This window comes from Poeciliopsis prolifica, unplaced genomic scaffold (assembly GCF_027474105.1).
Source record: "Poeciliopsis prolifica strain line A6 unplaced genomic scaffold, Auburn_PproV2 SCAFFOLD054, whole genome shotgun sequence".
Taxonomy (NCBI): Eukaryota; Metazoa; Chordata; class Actinopteri; order Cyprinodontiformes; family Poeciliidae; genus Poeciliopsis; species Poeciliopsis prolifica.
This window is the reverse complement of record NW_026562429.1, coordinates 1131122-1153143: the sequence shown is the minus strand read 5'-3', so window position 1 is coordinate 1153143 and position 22022 is coordinate 1131122. Positions and strand designations below refer to the sequence as shown.

At 39.1% G+C, this 22022-nt stretch overlaps 1 protein-coding gene and 1 long non-coding RNA gene across 3 annotated transcripts in view; one reads left to right on the top strand and one right to left on the bottom strand.

Annotated features, from left to right (window-relative positions):
- LOC129378909 (cadherin-20-like) overlaps positions 1-2774 on the top strand; it is an 82842-nt gene extending 80068 nt beyond the window's left edge. For both annotated transcript variants that reach the window (XM_055059411.1, XM_055059412.1), the window contains exon 12: positions 347-2774. In XM_055059411.1, the coding sequence (XP_054915386.1) occupies positions 347-870 (524 nt within the window). In that variant the 3' untranslated portion in view covers positions 871-2774. The remainder of the gene's footprint in view (positions 1-346) is intronic.
- LOC129378910 (uncharacterized) overlaps positions 1-21118 on the bottom strand; it is a 154684-nt gene extending 133566 nt beyond the window's left edge. Inside the window, exon 1 of the long non-coding RNA XR_008608109.1 lies at positions 20702-21118. This is a non-coding gene — a long non-coding RNA (uncharacterized LOC129378910). The remainder of the gene's footprint in view (positions 1-20701) is intronic.
- Positions 21119-22022: the final 904 nt, after the last annotated feature.

Below are 22022 nucleotides of genomic sequence, written 5' to 3'. Positions count from 1 at the left end.
CCTTGAACCTTTTCCAACAGCTCTTAACCAAATATTAAAAGGGACCAGTTTTACATTTTTATACAGATATTAACGCTGAGGAAGTAATTGATTTAAACAATTATTCAAATTTTTTATGATTTAATTAAAAATTAAATCTTTAAACACCAAAAATTTTTATACTTCCCATTGTACTACAGTAGATTTTTGTTTTGAAAGGAATGACAGCCGCAATTCCAGACTAATGTGGTAGTACAAGTGTTAAAAATATAAAAAATGTATCGTACAAAAATAAAAAAAATTGTACATAAATATTCCTGTAAGGTATTGTGCCTACTTCCAATTTATTTTTTTTTCTTTTCACCAGTGATGATTCTCCTCATGCTTTCCCTGCGGACACATCGTAAAAAGCCCTACCTCTGCGACGAGGAGGAGAACGTGCATGAGAACATCGTTCGCTACGACGACGAAGGCGGTGGTGAGGAGGACACTGAGGCCTTTGACATCGCCGCCATGTGGAACCCCCGGGAAGTGCACCACCCTCTCGGCAAGATACGGCAGGACATGATGCCGGAGATCGAGAGCCTGTCGCGCTACGTCCCTCAGCCGTGTGTGATCGGCGTGGGCAGCGGCGAGGACAGCAACGTCCACGGCTACGTGCTGGCGAAGCTCCTGGAGGCCGACCTGGACCCGTGCGCGCCGCCGTACGACTCCCTGCAGACGTACGCGTACGAAGGCGAAGGCTCGGTGGCCGAGTCGCTCAGCTCGCTGCAGTCGGGAACATCAAATGCCGACCATGAGTACGACTACCTGAACGACTGGGGCCCACGCTTTAAAAAACTGGCAGAGATGTATGGAGTGCTGGAGACAAACACGCCTCCCATGTGGTAGGAGAAGAAGGAAGGCAAAACACAAATGAGAAGACAAAGCTGGGACGCCCGTATTCTACATCCGAAGGCTGGATTATCAGCAGCCTTAAAGGCCTTCTCGCCTGCAGAGGCAGTCTGAGCTGGGTTTAAATCTTCTTCAAAGATGGGCTGGGTTTTTGAGCCTCATGGGGCCCGGTAGAGGAACAGCTTCAAAGCACATGTTAACCCCCTCCTTGGGTCTGAAACACCCAGAGACAGAGCCCCTTTGGTTCAAAGTGTTTGAGCTGGAGATGATAATTCCCTGCACCACAGAGATGTTTTCTTCTGAGAGAAAGTCAGTGTTTTGATGTGTTTTTGGTCCTAATTTACTCGTTTGTTTCAACTTTTGTATTTATGTTTTAATTTATTTGGGTTCTTCAACTAGCACTGTGCGTAAACTTTAAAATCACATATGTTGTGACAGTAGACACCTTCGGTTTTCTAGAAAGGAGCTTTCAATGCTTCTTAAAGTCACACCCATTGGTATAAATTACTGGATTGGACATTGCATTACTATCGTGTCAGTCACTAGTGCACTGCAGCTGCTGTAATTTCTAAAAGTTCAATAAACGACAGAAGCTGAGCTAAATGCCTTTTTTGTTTGCAGAATGTCACAATATTCATAACAATCATCAAAATGGATTAAGTATTTTGTAAAGTAAACCAGCAATTTATGTAAAATTAAACTATAAAGAAGAAATTTGTTTAGTTCTCTCTTGCATCTTGACTGAATAGAGAGAAACTAAACTGTCTACCAATGTGTATTTAGGGAGAATAACATACTGTACATATTAAAACATTTTCAGCTTTAAATTAAGACATTCATAAAAATCAGATAAGAAATAAGTCTGTTTCCATTTCAAACGTGGGCTAAACTTCTTCAATGTTCTCCTAATGTCAAAAAACCCACAATTTTGCAACTTCGGTGTTTACATTAAATACGAACACAATTAATACCTGACTAAGATTGTTCACAGGAGCAGTCCTGAAAACTCATGCCATGCCTTCATCCTCCTACTACTACTTCCTGTCGTCTTCTTTGTCGATTCTGCCAGTAGTAACATCCAGTTGTTGATGTGATTCCTGTGATTGCAAAAAAGGTGTTTCCATTGCAGTTTTACGAAATAAACTAATTTCAATACAGCCAAAGAAAGTCACTTGATGCTAGTGCAAAAACTTATTAATTATAAAAAAGAAGTATTTCTTTTTTCTGAAATTGCTATGTTTCCATTAAGCAAATCTTTGACCACACTTTTGTGGTCAATGGAAACACAACTGGTACGGCTTGTGGACATGACTCAGTGTACAGAAATGGCAACACTATCTATACCAGCTGATAAGTGATGTCCAATCCAGTGATATACATTGACAGTAACGCTGTATTCTCTTATGGGTCTTCAATGTGTTTATTGTGATACTGTCTGTCATTTTCACCCCTTTGTATTAATTCCCAGTTTTCTTGAAAGCATAAAGATGTTGCCCTGAGGCAGGGTAGAGGTTTATCTTGACAGAAATCTGAACGAGCACACGACCAAGTCGCCTTTCGTTTCCGATCCCACCGCTGTGCCAAACGGAGTCCGACAGCGGAGAGGCTCCAACCGTCACTTTGCTTTTCTCTGGTGGAACCCTCCAACCGTTTGGGCTGCAGGGACACTGATCAACCTGCAATAAGTGCCAAATGTATAAAGAACAAAAAAGACTTTTAAGGAAAAAAAAAATCCAAGAGACGGAAACACCAAAATATGAGAAGGATTTTAGAAATGTAAAAAGTGCTTTTTCATTATTGAATTGGGCAAATTTACTTGAATTCAATACGGTGAGTCATACCACACCAAGTGGTGTGTAAATGTAGATATTTTTTGTATTCTTGTTAATAAAAGCTTTTTTTTTAAAAATGTTTGTTGTTGAACAATAACTAAGCCAAAGTTTAGAGTGAGCACCTCCATAAAAACACCACAAGCAAAGACATCAGCAGTGGTGTTCGGGGGCAACTGGGAAATTATTTGATGTTCAAAATTTACCCAGTCCAAAAATACTTTGATTACGCAAAGAGGTATGAATTCTTAGTCCTTGAAAAGCTCTTGACTTATGGTTAGCACTCTTTAGCCTTGTACACTAACGGTTAGTGCTGGACTCATTGTTTTAGGAATTCCATTGTCGTCCATTTCCAGTTTTAGAAGTGGTCTCCAGTCCGCTTGGCGTTCACATAGGTATCCGAACTGCACCAGAATTCACTTCATCCGAGTATAAACTTATGTTTGTAGGCAGATCAGAGATTGCTTTTCGGGTGATTATGCATTCAGACATTGCCAAACGAACCAGACTTTTAAATCAAATGCACTGGAGTTAGATTAAAGCAGGGCTGGTATGAATGCCTATTAGAGTTGAGGGGTAACCACAAACTTGGTTGGTTTTGCATTAGTCAAGAGATCCTGAAAACATTCTGATCTTTAAACGTTTGACATGACTGGATTTTGATATAATTAGCTTGTTTTTGCTACCGTTCCCCAATGACAATATGTGGAAAAGAAAGTTAAACTTTTTTATATAGTTTGAATGTCATTTTGTAGTTTCCCAAACTATCAAAAATGAGAAAGAGGATCTGCACTCACTTCTACTGTATTCTCATCTCTTCAGCATACATCTCATCATTTTTCAGCACATACAGCTCACATCCTGGAGCCTCTTTCCTCCTCAATGCCCCGCTCTGCGCCATCTAGCAGTATAAATTAATCCCTCACATCCAGATGCAACACCATAGCATCTTCTCCTTCACATTTGCCCCGCTGTCGACTTCTCCCACGGCCATTTCCAGGAAAGAGCTTTGCCACCGAAAGGCTCTGTGGGGCTAATTTTGTCTTAAGCTCCACTGCTCTCCCTAACAGACAATGGAGCTCAAACGCTTTACGATAATAAGAAGCCTTGCAGCTCTAATCCTACTGAGGGTAAACCGCAGCAAACCCACTGAATCATCCCCTAATGCCGAATAGAAAAACACTTCGCTCTGTTGGAAATTAGGGGGCGGAAAGAAAACTCCCAGGCTCTGGAGACAAGAGCAGGTCAAGCCAATCTGACACATGAAGAGTGAAACGTATATTTGTCTACATTTTTCCTCCAAATATTCTCTTCCTTCTAGCAAACACAGTATATTAGTACACACATCTCATACAAATGGTCAAATATGCCGGTGGAGGGTTGATGATTTGAGCTGATTATGTATTCATGGGACAACGACAACTTAAGGTGTTTTCTCACCGGTAGATTTGGTTCAATTGGAGACTAAACTTGCAGTTTGTTATATTTTCAGCTGCTGTAATTAAGATTACATGATAAATTAAATATATACATGTAATTTTTTTCTTGGTTTGTTTGATTTTTGTTTTTTTGGTTTTTGGTTTTTCCCATAAATATTGCTAGTGGAACTTCAAAATATAATCAGACATTTTTAATTTTTATTTCAGCTGTGTCAGTCCTCACTACAAAAATGTTAATAATGTTTACTATCGTTATATTTATAGATATGACTATGGTGTAATTTAGATTATTTTATGAATTAAAAATTAGATGTACATATATTCTTTTTGTTTACTTTTTGGTTTTTTGTGATATTGTTAGTTGTAGGTCAAAATATAGACAGAAACATTTCGTTATTTCAGCCGTTTCAGTCCTCTGACTTCAGTAGATAACCAGATATAGATTTCCTATAAAAGGCTTCAGTCTCTCCAGGGTTTGTCCTTAACGTGTCTGCTCTGTCCTTCATCCGATCTGAGCAGGACATTGAGACAGAAATAAATGTCTGAGTAGCAGCAGCACCTTTTTGTAAGACTCTGAACTCCTGTGTTTTAGTTTGGGGGAAATATGAATATTTCATTCTGCTAAGGCAGTGCCCTGCAGCTATTTCACACAAATTAAAAACCCATTTCCTTTCATTACATGAGAACTTAATTCTATTAGTTCCACGGGAAAACATTTCAGCCAGGCGGCCAGGTCTGAGGAGGATTTAAGGGGCAAGAAGTCCTGATAAAGTGCTTCAGAGGTCAGTCGCCATCGCCGGGTGAAGGAAAGGGCGGAGGATTCGCCTCAGGCTACGCCATCAAACAGGAGGATGAAGAGCAGGAGCTGTCATCATCGGTGTGGGATTACAGGATTTCACAGGGGAGCTGCCAGCAGACGTCACTCTGCATCCTCCAGCACTTCACAGGAAACCAGCAGCAGCATGAAGCTGCTCTCTCTAAAATAAATCTTTATCTTCTGATTCACCTCATTCAGAAAGTGGAGTTTTACCAATTACTCATTCCATTGTGAATCCAAATTGATCGGTAAAGCAATGATCTTCAGAAATTTCAATCTCAATTTTGGGACACAACTAAATCTGCTAAAATAACAAATTTCCTAGACGATAAATTGTCGCAGATGTTACTGCGATGAACTTTCATATTCTGGTTTTGAGACCATTTTCAACTACTTTAATGGTAATAATGGCATGACAATGAAAAAACACATTTTCAAAGATCAATACATTTTAAATTGCAATGAACCTTTATTTTCCTAATTTTCAAAACTCAAAAGTTTTAACTTTGGGAGCTGAGAATTTTCCACGTTTTTTTCTAGAAAATTTTCTGATATTAATCTAAAAATTTCTGATTTTTTTGACAGAAATTTACTTCTTTTTTTTCTACAGCAACAATAATATCCCATTTTACATATGGCATTTTCTGGCAATATAACTTTTTTTCTTAGAATAGACTAATTTATTTTATGTTACCGCTGCGAGTTAGGCAAGATTCAGTTTCAAAAGATTCCTAAACAACAAAGATATTCATCTTGAAAAGAATAAACGGAAACATGTCAAGAAAATAATATATTGTTAAATTACTTTTTTTTCTTTTATGAGAAAACTGGTGTCACAATCTATTTTGTCTTCCCCATTCTTCTCAACAACTGATCTAAATGTTATGCTTTTCCAGTTTTTCCATCCTAAGATCTTCTGAGACAGAGCAGCAGTTGTAACAGCTGGATAAACCTGCAGGTCTGTCTGATAGATAAGTCCATCCACTGAAGTCCGGATAAAGCCGGATTTGGGGTCAGAAATTGCTTATCTAAACACAGAGCTGCATGACACCTGCTCTGAGAATTACACATTTTTGTTGTGAGCGTAGCCTCCTTTAATCTGTCACGCCACACATCCAGCCTCCATGGTGCATTCATTAAGGCGGAGAGGCGTAAACAGATCGATGGCTCTCGGGGAGGCAGACATGCAGGCTCGGATGCTAGCAGTAGCAGCTGCTACAGAAATATGAATCAGGTGTTACTGACACTGCTGAAATACTGTAGCACCAGTAGGAATGTTTCACATCATGAGCTCCATTCAGCTCAAGAGTGTACTAATGACAAAAGGTGCAGAAAAAATAATATATTTGTAGGAGAATCGCAATTTCTAGTCCTGGGAATTTTTCATTTTAATATATAAAAAATATTTCTTTCTTGTCCTAATTAATGTTAGGACAAAAAAGTTTGCATTTTGTTTAAAGGTAAATTATGTAGATTTATAAAACATAAATGCACTACGACTGGCTCTGTCCCGACAAATTTTTCTGGAAGATGAATTGTTCCAGAAGTTATTGCTATAAACAACAACAACATTATTGTTTTGATACCATTTTCAAGTAATGTAACACTAATGGCATACTGATGCAAGAACACATTTTCAGAGATCAATAAACTTTAACTTCTATAGACGATGACATTTCTACATAAGAAAATGACTAAATTAAGGCTGCACAATCGGTGCAAAGACTTTTTGGAAAACAAAAACAATAGCTAGCTAACATATTCTAAATGTTATAAACTTGCATTTTTCATACTAATGTAATATTTATCCAGTTGGACAGAGTCTCATGGCAGATGTTCACACCAGACACTAATGACGTTACCCAAACTGCTAAAGGTCACAGAGTGATGGAAGCAGAGATGACAAACAGAGAAAAGAGGAAAATAGCCAGCTGATGTCACCAATGCAAGATTTCCTGACACTGACGTTTATTTTATTTGCCACTTGGAAAAAAATTAAAAAGGAAAAATTGTTTCCAACAGTGCAAGGAATCTACGGTACCACGCTGAAATTTGAAGTCCAGAAAGGCAACAATCCTAACAGCTGCAAAAATGTGGAGTCCCCACAATAGTTTTGGAAAACAACAAGTGAAAACAATTTGGAAAAGAAACATCAAACAGAGGGACTGCAAAGAGATGTCATACAGACACGTTGACACATCCAGAAGTTTTGCGCATGTGCACAACGCTGCAGGATGAAAAGACAATTTTTTTACAATCTCATTAAAATAAAGCCTGGAGATGTATGTATTATTAACATAAGAAGCGCACAGCATAGATGAACAGTGACTAAGAGACCAACAAAAAGAAAATATTTTGACACCAATGAGCAAGAGAAAGATAAATCAACAAAATGGCTGTCAAAATCACCCATATGAGACAGATAATGAAAAAATGTCTAAGAATGTGGACAAGTTGCCTTCGATCTCATAAAATGAAATGGTTCACTACTTAGTGGACACGAAGACTGCGTACACCATGGAGGAGCTTCAAGGCCTGAAACCCACTGACCAAATAATAAACATTTAAACAGCTTTGTAAAGGACGTACAAACTCTGTGTGAATGACAAGGTTCTGACTGGCAGAGTAAGTCCATGTACTAACAAAGCCACACATACGTCTTAGCGAGCAAATAAAAAATACATTAGCTAAGGTAATTTTGCTAGTTCAGAAGTGCAACAGTAACTACTTCCTTATCTTATATTACACAGAGCTGGGTACAATACTCAAAGATTGTAATCAAATAACAGTTATAATGTACTTAAATTGTTTTTAAGTAAGACAGAAATGAGGCAAGAGTCAGTTCTAAGCTTGTGGCTTGTTTATTCTTGTCATGGCAACTGTCATGACAGTTAGCTATGGCACCTACCAAGATGGCTGTCACCTATATACGACTAGAAAAGTACTTAAATCCTTTTTCTTGCCATACATAAGTTTAAGATTTAGCATATTATGTTGACAAGTTGTCAGCTAAAACTAATGGTAGTTCTAAACAGCGAGGAACTTGTCTATATAATTCCGCTTATAGCATCTGCATGTTCAGGTCCAAAGAGCCAAATTGGGTCAATAATACTTGACAGATTTTGCTTTTAAAGAATCCAAGGCATCGCCTGTAAAAGGTGAGAAAACCGGAGCTGAGTAAATGTTGGTGGGACAGACGTAGCTCTCGTCTGATGACTTTGATGGAAGGGGATTTAGTGGAAACGGCTGGCCCAGCGTTTTTACCACATCTGATGGATTAGACAAGCTGAAGCAAAGGCTGTGTGCAGGAAAGCAGCACGTTTTTCACAAAGCCAGTCTCACTCAACGCTTCATTTCAACAGGGGGCGAAGGAAACAAGTGTGGAGTGTGTGTCAGAGGATGGAGGGATGCAGGTGTGTGTTTGTGTGTGTTGATGCATAATTCTGCTTGTCTGCTTTTATGATTGTGAGCATAAAATATGCAGCGCCTGCAGAAAACGGCTTGCAGGCATGTGTGATGATAGCACAATAAAGGTTTCTACAGTCGATATTCCAGTGTGGGCCAATCATTTGTCTGCGGCCACGCATCGCTAGGAACCATCGCAATCAATATGGGCGTAAATAAATTGGGAGACCAAGGGGAAAACATCGCCCAACTCTTCAAAATCTAAGGGATACAAAGAATAAGGGAGCTTTGCATCTCTACTAGACTGCTTCTTTATGTCGTTTAAAACAACGTGTGATGGTAAAAAAAAAAAAAAAGAGACTGTTTCACGGTATAAAACAATATAAATTTCTACCCCCTCCTGTCACAACTGCATTAAGTCTTCTTGTGTCACAGCTGGCAGTCAAAAAATCTGATCTGATTTGGGCTAAATCTTGATAGACAACAAAACATTTTTTTTTATTTCAGAGACTTGATGCTGTTTCCAGTTCCAGCTCCAATTTGTGGAGCAAAATGTAACTGGATGGATAAAATCTAAAAACAAAACCGTAAGTGACGCATTTGGAATTTGTTATATGCTAAAAAAAAATAGGTTTTGAAACTGATTTTTTTTCCCTGTTTTTTCAGCTCAAAAATTACTCTTCAATTTATTTTTTATTTTTTAATCAGTTTTATTTTATTTTTTTTTCATCAAACTTGATGACACCAATTTAGCCCCATACATTTAAAATGAAGAGCACACAATATCGTCACCTTCTTAAAATAATTGCCTAAGTCATTTTTTGCAATTTTTCAGGAGACACAAAAAACTGAACCATTTGTTGAATAAATGATATTTACAAACAATTTTAATCAAAAAAGTTGTAACAACAGATGTCTTTTGACATACAAACAGCAAGGTCAGTCAAACATGGAACATGACAGAAATAAATGACTTAGGCAAATTTTTGAACATGCCTTTGTGACCTAGGCAATTTTACAGCACAAACTAACAAAACATAATGCTGAGGAGGTATGTGCATTTTTCCACTTCTCCTTACTTTCTTCATCTCTTCTTTGCTGGGTTCTTGTCTGATGCCTTTTAGTGTGGCAAATTGTAAAAGAAGTGATGACACTCAACAGGCATGATGGGTTTCATTGACTGGAGGTCCTGGAACTTTCTCTCTTTGATTGGCAGAGCACACGGAAACAAACGTATCCATGCCATTGGCCCATTTGGCACCTGCACCCTTTGTGGCAGTTCTTCCCACACAGTCTTCTGAAAAGGACAGCTTGAAATGGACCTTGCCTTCACTGCTAAACTGAAGAGCCCGCAAGTCATGCACAGTCGGGTCTCCAGCTTTTTTGCCTGGTCTGATGCTGAAGAAGTAGGATCCATTCAGCTTCAGGAACTCATCGTGCTTGAGCACTTTCACATAGTAAGGTGATGGCCTGATTCTTGCAGTCTGGAGTACAACGGAATAGTCTCTTGGGGTGAAGATATCTGCAACTAATTTTCGTTCAATAGTACTATGCATACTGTCACACTCCATTTGTGTATGACCTGCAAGAAGGTATTTCTGGGTTATTAGCACCCCATATTTCCTTGCAAGCTCAGAGTATGCATTCGCTACACATGTATTGCGATTCTGATAACCGCAACCGTCGCTCCACACTATGATCTCCTTGAGGTCTGGATGGCCTTTGATCACACCTTCAAAATGATGATACTGAAGATGTGCAAATACCTCGCTACAGAGGTCACCTTCTGATTCGTCCCAAACGTAGCAGTACCCTTCCTTTGATCTCAAGTTGAAAAGGGTAAAGTTGTGGACCTGCAGTTTTGTTTTGTAATACAGACTGCTGGCTTGGGTTTTTGGACACAGCAGCACAGCTTGCAAGTCCATTGTCCAAACGGACCTCTCTTCATCAGCAGAATCCTTGTCCCTAGATTTCTCTTGCCTCGCTTCATCCTTCTTGGTGACATGTGCGTCGTATGCAGCCTTACTGATATTTTCATGTTTGAATGAAACACAAACATCACACTGATCTTTTCTTGGAATAAATACAGAGTATTTCTCCTCATGAAACACAGCTGTGAAATATTGGATTCCAACAGCTCTCACTCCAGCAGTTGCAGCTGCCTGTCCATATTCACGATGTAGTTGGGAGATGGTTGTGCCTTGATAAAGAAACTTCTTGTCTTTGTAGGTAGCTGTGCTTCTGCAGTAGTGTGAGTCAACACTGGGGAGGTCCCTCAACCAGTTCTTAAGGAAATCCTTGACATCAGTTTCAACCTTTGTATGCTTGCCACTTTTGGGTCCAGATTTTGATGGCACCTCTGCTTGTTTTTCAGGGTTGATGAGGTCATCCAGCCATTTTGTAATGGTTCTTTCAGGGAGACCAAGTGTAGAAGAAAAAAGTGCCTTGCACACTTTAACACTTGTTCCATCTTCAAGCTTCAGTTGATAAGAAAATGATGAATTTTGTCGGGATCCCTCAGTAACTATTTTTTGCTTCATGCTAGTCTTTGTGACCAAAGTGGTGACATATAACCGACGTTCTTCCCAGGTGTTCATTGCCCAAATCTTGTCAAATACCCACTGCCGCTGCTCTTCTGTAAGGACTTGGCAGTCTCGAGTTGAGACTCGCTGACAGAACTTGGAGTTGCATGGAGGACCCATAGTCTTTGCACTTATTTCTTTGCCACTTTTGCTCTGGTATGACATTCCTTTCAGACGTTTCTGCTTGGATTCATTTTGCTTCCATGTTCTTGGACTGAGGTGTTTATGTCTTTTCTTTTTGCCTCCATCTTTTAATTCATCATCTTCATCCTGCTGTTCTAAAGTTGTTGCCACCATAGATAGTGTTGACATAGAATTTTAAGTTAGCACAATACTGCACAGGATAGCTTTGACACATATAAAATATAACATAGAAAGTTAAAGTACACTCTAGGTTCATATAAATTTAGATGAAACTAAAAACAACGGCTCAATCTCTGAAATGCAGATAAATTCTTAAAAGGAGGATCAGACAGAAGAAACAGAAAACATAGGCCTAGACTCCTTGGATCTCTTGAGATAAGGAGCCTATATGCCAGGCAATTAACAAATTCCTTAGCATGGTTCAAAAGTTCACTAGGATCTTAAAACTTTTTATAAATAATTTTATCTATATTAGAATTAACTATATTTCTTTAAGCATGTTTTTAAATAGTTACTTATTAGATCCAAACTTATAGTCATTATTTAGCATTACATTGTGTGCAAGCTTGGTTAAAAATACAAACTACTTTCTTGTGAAAACATTTTGAGGCACAGATAGCGCTGCAGCTGCAATCATATATCAAACTGGACAGCGACTGATACGAGAAGGGTTTGCCGTATATCTGCTTTTGGGGCTCTTTAGCAGGAGGTAATAAAATTAACATTGAGACAGCCCACACAAAGGAAAAGAACACACCTCCTAATGCATATATTTAAATGATGAGATTACGCATTCTATAAAATGATTTGGTTTACAGCAGAAGTTGGAATCTCTTTGTGCTGGGTGAGAGTTTTCCCGGAGGATGCATCTTCTGTCTTTTTTACTCAGTTCTTTGTCTCTGTTCTGTAATGTCTTGGACTTTTGATATTCTAGGTGAGGTGCTTATTGTAACATTCTTCTTGCATTGATTTTCTCTGGATAAAACTCTGAATATCTGAAGTCTGACGTCGTATGATTGCTCTTTTCTTTCTGCACACTTACACAGACACAGGAATTCGGGACTAAGAATTAATTAACGAGCTAAGATCAAGTTCTTCACTTTTTAATTCTTAACAATTGGGGGCTTCGTCCGGTCCTTTTTCTCTGTGTCTCTGTGTGTGTTGCAGTGGAGACTTGTTTGTTTGTGTTAGCCTGTGGAGCTCAGCTGGAACGTTGCGGAGTGATCTGCAGCGCGGCTATCCCCGCGGACTGATCTTGGTTAGTGTGTGATCTCTTTGTGTTGTTTTGTTTCTTCTTATTCTACTGAACCATTAGATAAGCTGGTTACACACCCGTAGTTGGCAGTGGCGCGCCTCAACCACACTCGACGGAGTGTGGATTTAGCTAGGTTGGTCCGACCTGAGATTTTACTACACTCTAACGGAGCCTGTGTGATGGGGTGTGAGACAGGAAAAGGTTTGAATCGACCTTGGAGTTTTGGTTCGCTCCGAAAGCAGCTGATTATTCGCAGGGCTTATGAGAATTGGCTACGGTTGTATCACCACGTTCCAGTTTTGTTCTGGATCGAAAGGACCTCCAGATTTAAAAGTTGAATCACTTAAGCTATTGCCCGAGCTTGAAAGGACTTATGCTAAATTGGGAGACGGTCTCCTTCCGCAGCAACTAGTGCTGAAAATGAAAGTGATGTGCAGTGAAGTGCAAGAGACATTGGGGCCCCAAAGAATTAAACTCTTCTGTTATCGATAACAATAGGGACTTTCCTTTTGCTTTCTTATCTTTCTTAATTTTCCTCGTTTGTCTCTGTGTGTTGACGTTTTTTTTTGTTTTTTTTTTCCTGTGTGTTGACCACCTTGTCTGTTCGTGTGTTTTCGCTGTTTTTTGTCTGTTTGTGTTGTTTCGCCGGCGTGTCTTCGTGTCTTTGTGTTTTTGTCTTTGTGTTTATGTCAGTACGTTATCTGTTTGTGTGTCGGAGTGACTGAGCCGTTGTTTGTCTGTGTGTTTGTTGTGCGGTGGCCGTGTGAGTGTCGCAGTTGTCTGTGTGTGTTGTACGGCTCTCTGTATGTTATTGTGTGTATGGGAGACGGCGTTTGCAGCTGCTGAGTGAGTGTTGTGTTATTTTGCCGCGGTTTGTGCTTATATACTATTTGAGAACTAATTATAAGAATAATACTCTCTAATATTAATAATACTGATGATATTTTTATCAGGCTATGTGCTTATATGGCGGTTGATTTTAATAATAACGTGTTAGCTTGTTACTCTGCCTCTGTCTCGTGGTTTACGGTACAGGCGCATGTACGGAGCTACATTAGCATTTAATTCAGCAGTTGGCTTGTTACGTTTGATGTGACTCCGCTCGCTTTACAGTTGTCATGGCAGATGTAGTCAGTCATAAAGTGATATTTTCATTTTGATTGTCTGTTACACGTAGGCAGGTCGTTGGTTGTTACACATTGTGTCTGCAGAACAACTGCAGGCTAATTTTTCCCTGGACAGCTGCGTCTGTGAGTTTACAGGAGGCGACACAGGACAGAAAGTTGTGGACCCGTTTTGGTGAGTTGGCCAGACATTGAACACTTCTTTATACAATGATTGTTATCTGTGACTTTTTATGGGGAACCGGTGAGTTGTAGTAATAATGCTAAATTTAGAGCGGTGTCTGAGGTTTTGTCGCACCTCAGTCTACTCCATTCTCTGCAGTGCTGGCCTATATTTTAGTTGTTGATTAGAGTTTACAGGTAGGACCAGTTTGCAGGGTCATTTTTTTGTTTTTTCTCTCTCCTGCATAAATGTTTGCTAAGTAAATGTGTTGTTGGTAGTTTTTCTATGGTGATTAGAATTAAGCCTGTTGATTTGTATAGATCGGATTACAAGTGTTTTGCCTAGTTCCGCCTCTTAACAGATATATAAAAAAAAAAAAAGGGAGGTGTGATTGTCTGTGGATAGGATTGGATTACATTACACCAGTATTAAAATCCCTTCACTGGCTCCCTGTGGCTCAAAGAATATATTTTACAATACTGTTGTTAGTTTACATATCACTGACCAGTTTAGCACCACAATACATCTGAAGATCTGCTGTTTGTATCAACTTTCCAGACTATGGTTCTGGTTCTGGTTCTGATTTTGCAGAGCCAGAACCAAGAGAGAAGCAGCTTTCAGCATCTGTGCACAAACATTTGGAAGTTAAATTAGTGAGTGGTCTTGTTTCGCAGGGCCTAGTTTCACACGTCATAGTCTGGTGCGTGTCATATTGCAAATCTAATGAATGAGAAACAAATAAAAGTAATTGTATAATGACTAAAATATTAGACTCTTGGCTGACAGACTATTAGGCTGTCCCGTTTCTTAGACGTGTCTCCTTTGTCATGCTGATTATCAGTCACACCTCTGGAGAACAAATGTGAAACTGTTTTTGGTGTTTGTTCCGTTCAAATAGGAAGTTTGTCTTTTGGACTTTAATACTGGTGCTGTGTTGTGGATTAATGTCTTTTATTTACTTATGAGGGATTTAAATTTGATTTGGGGGAATTTCAGATTTTTAGGTTCACCTCCAACTAAATATTTATGATTTTGCATTAAGCGCTAAACCTTCCATTTTTTTTCACTGACCACACACATTTTTACTTAGTTTTGGCTGTTTTGGATGCGGACCTGGGGAATTTATTTTCTCTTTTGCCGCTCCGGGTGTTTTTCTAAATTTTTGTAGGACATTTACATACATCCCTATATGTTTTTATATGAGGCCATAGAGTTGTGGAAGGGATATTGTTTTTTCTGAGAAACTATAAACTATATTTTTATTATAATTTGTAGGAGCATTCTCGACTGGATGTGCTGCCTGTTGTTCCTCCCTCCGTGTCTATATTTGATAACACAAAAATTCAGATTTGACTGGTGGTGATGTTGATTAATGGGGAATAATTTGTTGAATAATTTGCATATGTTTCAGTCTATGGAGAGTAACTGGGTGGAAAAGGGGACTTCACTAGCGATTGCTTCAGCTCCAGTTAGTGGATGCTTGGTATTCAGTGCATAAACAAAACAAAATATCACTTGTGGGTGTGGCCATGGTGGCTGCTGCTCTTACACTGTCTATTTTTCACTCAGGCTCCTGTTGCAGCCACACGCTCTGGTCCCCGTATGTACTTGGCTCCGAATTGGCAGACTGCAGTTTTCAGGTTGACATGGCAGTCGCAGGCAGATGCCCGGATGGTCAGGTGTCAGGTAAAGGGGTGGATGGAGGACGAGTGTGCTTCAACACTTGTCATTGCCTTGGCGAGGAGGGACATTGAGCTCTGCAGTGTCCCCATGGGCCGTCATCATCTGCTGAAAGACGATGTGTTGTGTGTCCTGCTTCCTGCACACCCCCATATGCTGCAATGGTCTCAGGACATGGTGGACTTTGACCTCACAGTTCAGTTTATGAACACACCCCACAGAGACTTGTGGAGGAGGGATTAATGGGAGAACTCCTGATCAGCATGAGAGTAACTGGACATTTGTTGTCATTTTTGGTGGATGCTGGAGCCACCTCTATGAACACTGTGATGCCTTCGACATGCATTCTGCTGTGACTGTATATTCTGCGGCTTGCACTGCTGAACTGTTTTTGCTGCAGCCGCTGGAGGAACACCCCTTCTGGAAACCCTCGACCCAGGCACTTACACCTACGGGCAGAAGTCTGACCTGTCTCATGTCATTCTGTTTTTAGGATTAACCAGTCTGAATGGTATCAGGAGCAAGTTGAGGGAACATTTAGTTGGCAGGGGCTGGACAGTAGTTTCTCAGGTTATTTTGTGGCACCAGAGAGTGTTGCTGCCGCAGTTTGTCTGACTATGGTACAATTGGTTTAACATGCAGGACGAAGCAGTAACACGTTTCTTGGTTCTGTAACACAGCAATACAGTTCAGGACTTAGATGGTGTGGTAAAATGCCTTTTATATGTTTTGAATTTGAACATTATAGTTTCTCCTCCTCTATTTTTTCTCTCCATCGACTGACACGTATAAAATATAACAAACAAGAATTGTCTGTGTAAACACTGGTTTTGGGACGTCTTTTGTTCCCTCGTTATCACAGTCTGTTTGACATCACACCAATCACATTTGGTTTTACAACCTCGTCCTCCCATTTGATTTACAGCCATTTCTGGAGACAGGAAGATAGGACAACTGGCAGGACACATGATTTGTAGAAGACTGTTTTGACTTTGGTAACCTTGTAGTGCCGGTCAGTACTTTTGGGTTCCTCTCTGACTTATATTTTTATGTTGATTTTGATAGCGCTTTATTTAGTTTTTCTCTTGCCAGGGTTGTAGAGATGTGTTTTCTTTCCTTACACAAGGTGAATATCCGTGGTATGTACTTCTGCCACAGAGGTTTTTTTTTTTTTATTTAGGAATGTTTAATTGGGTTTTGTAATGGTACTTGGCTAGTTGTGTATTTTTCAGTAGATGTGATTTTGGTTTAGTATGTTGATGATCTCCTGCTATCTGCTGCTGCACATTTGGCTATACCTCATTATAATTTGCCGTTTAATTTGGATTTTTCTATAACATAACTGATGTTCTTTGCAGTTCTGTTTCAGAAAAAGGGGGAGAGCAGATAATTCTCCAGTAAAACATGAGATTGAATTGAGAGAGCTGGAGAAAGCATTGCTTCTGTGGTGATTCATGCAAGGACTGTTGATGCTTAAATATAAAAGTTTGTAAATGGTAAGTATTGCGATTGAATAGGTGGAACAGAACCACGTGGTAAAATCATTCAACATCAACAGAGTTTTTGCCAGAAGAACTATCTATGTGGAAGGGAAGAAGAGCCATCATGAGATGACATCTAATTAAAGAGTATGTGCCATCCAGCCCGCACATATACACAAATATGCACAATCCAAAACTTATTTTTGCAGCTTAAACGGAGACGGTTCATTGTGGGTGCACGTGTGTTTCTTGGCTGGCATGCTTTCAAATCTATTTTCAGTCAGACATTTTCCCAGGATTTCTTTTGGAGTGTATTTTAATTACAACTTTATTTATTATATTCTTGTATTATACTTTAATAGTTTATTTGAGTTAGAAGGAAGTGCTTAATTGCTTAATTGTTTTGATACACTGAACAGATAGAAAATAAATGTCACTATAGTAATCTCTGGCCTTGGCCCATCATTTTTGGGTGTGGTGGCCCGAATCATAAGAGAAACCGTCACAGGTCCGGTTGATAAGGTGATTCTCCTCGTAAATATTAGAATTAATGTTTTTCCAGGTAACACAGGGAACGACACGGGTAGGTTTTCACAGGTAGGTATTGAGGTGTTTTGAAACCATTTCTCAAGATTTTTTTTATACAAGGAGTACAATTAACTGTCACAAGGATTTGATTACTTATTAGATTCCAGTGATGGATTCCAGGAACTAATGAGGTAGGTTGATGCTACATTTCAGGTATCAGGATCTCCAGGAAGTGGAACAAAATCCTGGGTTTGAATCATTTTATTTTTTACAATTTATTATCCATAAGTTGCAGGCAAACGTGGGGATTGAATGGAACAAAATACAAAATTGGCTACAATCTGTGCACAGACAAAATTTAATGGGGTAGTTGCAGTGCCTGTTATATTGCCTGTTGCTTTGTTGTCTGTTAGGATGTCCATTAATAATTTAACAGGGCTTTCTCTTCGTACGAGCATGAGATCAGAAGATTTCCAGGCCAGCCGTCAGAACTCCCAGATGGACAGGTAACCCTGTACATTTATCTCATAAAAGATTTGTTTGATGAGTTACAGTTAATAGCAGCGGAGTTTGTGGAGTACCAGGGGTCACAGGAGAGGTCGGAGAAGTGATCTGCATCAGGATACACCTGGGTGAGGCTGAAGGTCATCAAAACGGCAGTAGTCTGACTCCTGCTTCACTGAGCTCTACCAAGTCATGGAGAGGACGTCCGAGCCGCTCCGACTGACGGTGGATGAGAGACCTGGTTCTGATGGGGCCAGCAGAGGATCTTCACTTCACATGAGACCCAGAGGAGGAGCAACACTCTGGGCCAGAAGGATAGCAGATTTATTCCTGCTATAGGTTCTGGTTCCTGGAGTTCAACGTTTTGAGGCCCAAAACAGGCATAATAATCCTTTTTGGGTTTTCTCTGATTGAATGAGAGGATGAAATCCCTTAATTACACTCACGGTGTTGGCATAATAATCCAATATTCAGTGAGCATCGCATATTCAGGATGGACGCCTGCTAAAACTGTCGGGATCAAGAAGAAAGGAGTTGCCGATTATTGCGAACTCTTGCGAACTGTTGCGAACATTTCTTCCTATTTTTTCCTATTTATGACTGTCAGTCTTTTTAATTTTTCTTCACCAAAGATTTTATATCTTTCAGGAACACTCGATGGACACGAAGCAACATAAAGAAGTAAAGACATTATTGTTTAATATAAGTGTGTGACTGTATGTATTGGTGTTATTTTTCTCTTCACAGCATTGTTGTGTTTTTCATGTTGTTTGTTTTACTGTTGTTATTTTGGTGCATAGTTGAATGTTTTTTACTGCTTTTAGGTGACAGGAAGTGTTTTTGTGATTTTGTATTGATGTTATGTGATGTATGTTTTTCTTCTTTTTGATGTGACTGGGGGATCAAGTCTTGTTATTTTTTGGGGTTTTGTTTGTCGGGGGAATGTTAATCTTTCTGTTAAATCCTTATGTGTTTGCTCCCAGGTAAGTATGGTCATACTTTAGGTGATCTCTTTTTTAAAGAGATCAAAAGGGGGAATGTTGACATAGAATTTTAAGTTAGCACAATACTGCACAGGATAGCTTTGACACATATAAAATATAACATAGAAAGTTAAAGTACACTCTAGGTTCATATAAATTTAGATGAAACTAAAAACAACGGCTCAATCTCTGAAATGCAGATAAATTCTTAAAAGGAGGATCAGACAGAAGAAACAGAAAACATAGGCCTAGACTCCTTGGATCTCTTGAGATAAGGAGCCTATATGCCAGGCAATTAACAAATTCCTTAGCATGGTTCAAAAGTTCACTAGGATCTTAAAACTTTTTATAATAATTTTATCTATATTAGAATTAACTATATTTCTTTAAGCATGTTTTTAAATAGTTACTTATTAGATCCAAACTTATAGTCATTATTTAGCATTACATTGTGTGCAAGCTTGGTTAAAAATACAAACTACTTTCTTGTGAAAACATTTTGAGGCACAGATAGCGCTGCAGCTGCAATCATATATCAAACTGGACAGCGACTGATACGAGAAGGGTTTGCCGTATATCTGCTTTTGGGGCTCTTTAGCAGGAGGTAATAAAATTAACATTGAGACAGCCCACACAAAGGAAAAGAACACACCTCCTAATGCATATATTTAAATGATGAGATTACGCATTCTATAAAATGATTTGGTTTACAGCAGAAGTTGGAATCTCTTTGTGCTGGGTGAGAGTTTTTCCCGGAGATGCATCTTCTGTCTTTTTTACTCAGTTCTTTGTCTCTGTTCTGTAATGTCTTGGACTTTTGATATTCTAGGTGAGGTGCTTATTGTAACATTCTTCTTGCATTGATTTTCTCTGGATAAAACTCTGAATATCTGAAGTCTGACGTCGTATGATTGCTCTTTTCTTTCTGCACACTTACACAGACACAGGAATTCGGGACTAAGAATTAATTAACGAGCTAAGATCAAGTTCTTCACTTTTTAATTCTTAACAATAGGCTGTTTTCATCTTCAGGAGAGGAGGACTCATCACAGGTTGGGGTATAGTCTGGATCTTGAATGACATCATCACCATCATCATTTGATATCGCCTCTTCTTGGTGTGGATGTGTCTGCTTGGCATCTTTAACTTTATCCATGGGAGCAGATGGTGCATCAACATGCTCCATCATCTCTTTATTGATGATCTCATCGTCATCCTCAGTAGATGGGGACAGACTAGTGTCATCAATGTTAAGTGCATCTCCTACCAAAATGGAAAAAAAAATATTCAAACCTTTCAAAAATGTGTGATTATTCTGACAAACATGAATTGCCTTTGAGGTCAATTGTATTAAGATACATCGTGGACAGGCCGCCAGTCTATCACAGAGCATTTTTAGCTAGCTTCCTAAACTAAAATTTTCACTGAAAAGACTGAATAAAAAGATCACATTTTATGTAATTTTGATAGCCTAGTGTATATTATAGTAAACATCTTCACTTACCAACATGGGAAGAGTCCAGAATCTTGGAAATAGCATCAGCAGCTGTGTAAAATTTTCGTCTCCTTGAATCATCCACCATCTTGAAAACTTCTAAAATTGCCTAAGTCAATTTGTCTGGTGACTTAGGCAAAATAAAACTGCCTAAGTCACACTCTTGACATAGGCAATTATACAAAAGGGGTAGAATGGCATGATCTGTTTAATTGAGGATGTAGGCAATTTTACCAGAGGTGGCCAGCATCATGAAAAGATGATTTAGGCAAAAAAATCATTTTTGAAAAAAAATGACTTAGGCAATTATTTTAAGAAGGTGACGATATGTTAGTAGTCAAAACAAATGCAGCAAAACCAGCCCAAAATAATTGGGGGTTAAAAATTGGGTTGACTCACCTCTGCAGTTGTAATTCCTCCACATCCGGTCCTTGGGTCTTCAGAATTGGTTCCCTGCATTTCAGCTTCTGTAGCTAGCATTAAAGCTAGCATAAGACGAACAGACATTTACCACCCCGATCCATGTACTGAGTTTCTTCTCTCTTTAAGCTGCTAAAGAAGCCCACAAATGTCCAAAAACATACAAACGCTCCGCACAACTTGCTCATTCCTCCTGCTGCTAACCTGAAATTAGCTAGCAACTTAAACCAGGCCTGGACTCGATAAATTCGGCTCTAGGACGTCCTCTTTAAATACTGATGTTGTTTTTATTAAATAATTGCCCAAAATGTCCAACAGTGGCATCCCCAAAAACGATATTTAATTTAACTGCTGATGTTTTCAACATTCCTGGAATCTAGTGACAGTTAAGTTAGCTTCTCCGCTCCTTCACCGCAAATGGAACTTTCCAGAATTCTCCGGAGCGGCGGGAAACGCCCATTGGCTGAAACTCGAGCTGTGATTGGTTGATCAGACTTCCTGTTGTTTGAATTGTTTTACAACGCTTGCTATCTAAATCACTTCTGAAAGTTTTTATAGGAAGGGAATTAGGTCAAATGAAAAAAATAAAAAACATAAAAAATCGGGTAGAATTTCAACTTTTTGTGACTTGTTATAAGAAAAAAGTAAGACAAAATGCAAGCCAACTGAAAAAAGTTAGTTTCGATTTGTTCTTTTACTTTTATTCAAAATGGTTTTGGTTGAGTTGTATTGCATGTTTGGACTATTTTACCCTAACATCCAAACATGTTATGTAGCTGGAAAGATTTCTGCTCTTTTTTTTCACTTTCAGACAATTGTTATAATGCATAACCATGGCAACAAGGACCTGTGTTTACAACTGGGAACATCTACTTAGTACTTCAAAAGCTCAAATAATACAGGAAGAGAAAGATGCACCAAAAACTAGATTCAGATGATTAATTATGAAAAATCAGAGTTGAAAAAGTCAAGATGTGTCATCCAGATTTCCAAAGCAGAAGATGGAGGATGTGAGGAGTTTGTGCTCCTTTTTCTCTAAACAATACTCCAGTAAAGGACTTAAGTTGAAGAGGCGAGGGCTTACTGCTGATATACTGAACCATCTGTTGTTTACACCCCGGCGTTACCTCATGGGCATCCTCTGTGAAGAAAATGAGACAAAAGCACAGGAGCTGATGAGTGCTCTCGAATTTAAAAGCCCTGGTTTTTATTCATTTAACATCCCCTGATGAGAGCCTGAGCTTTCCTCCCTGTGAGGTCTGCAGTGACTTAACCGAAGTCACAGATAGTTTTGGACTAA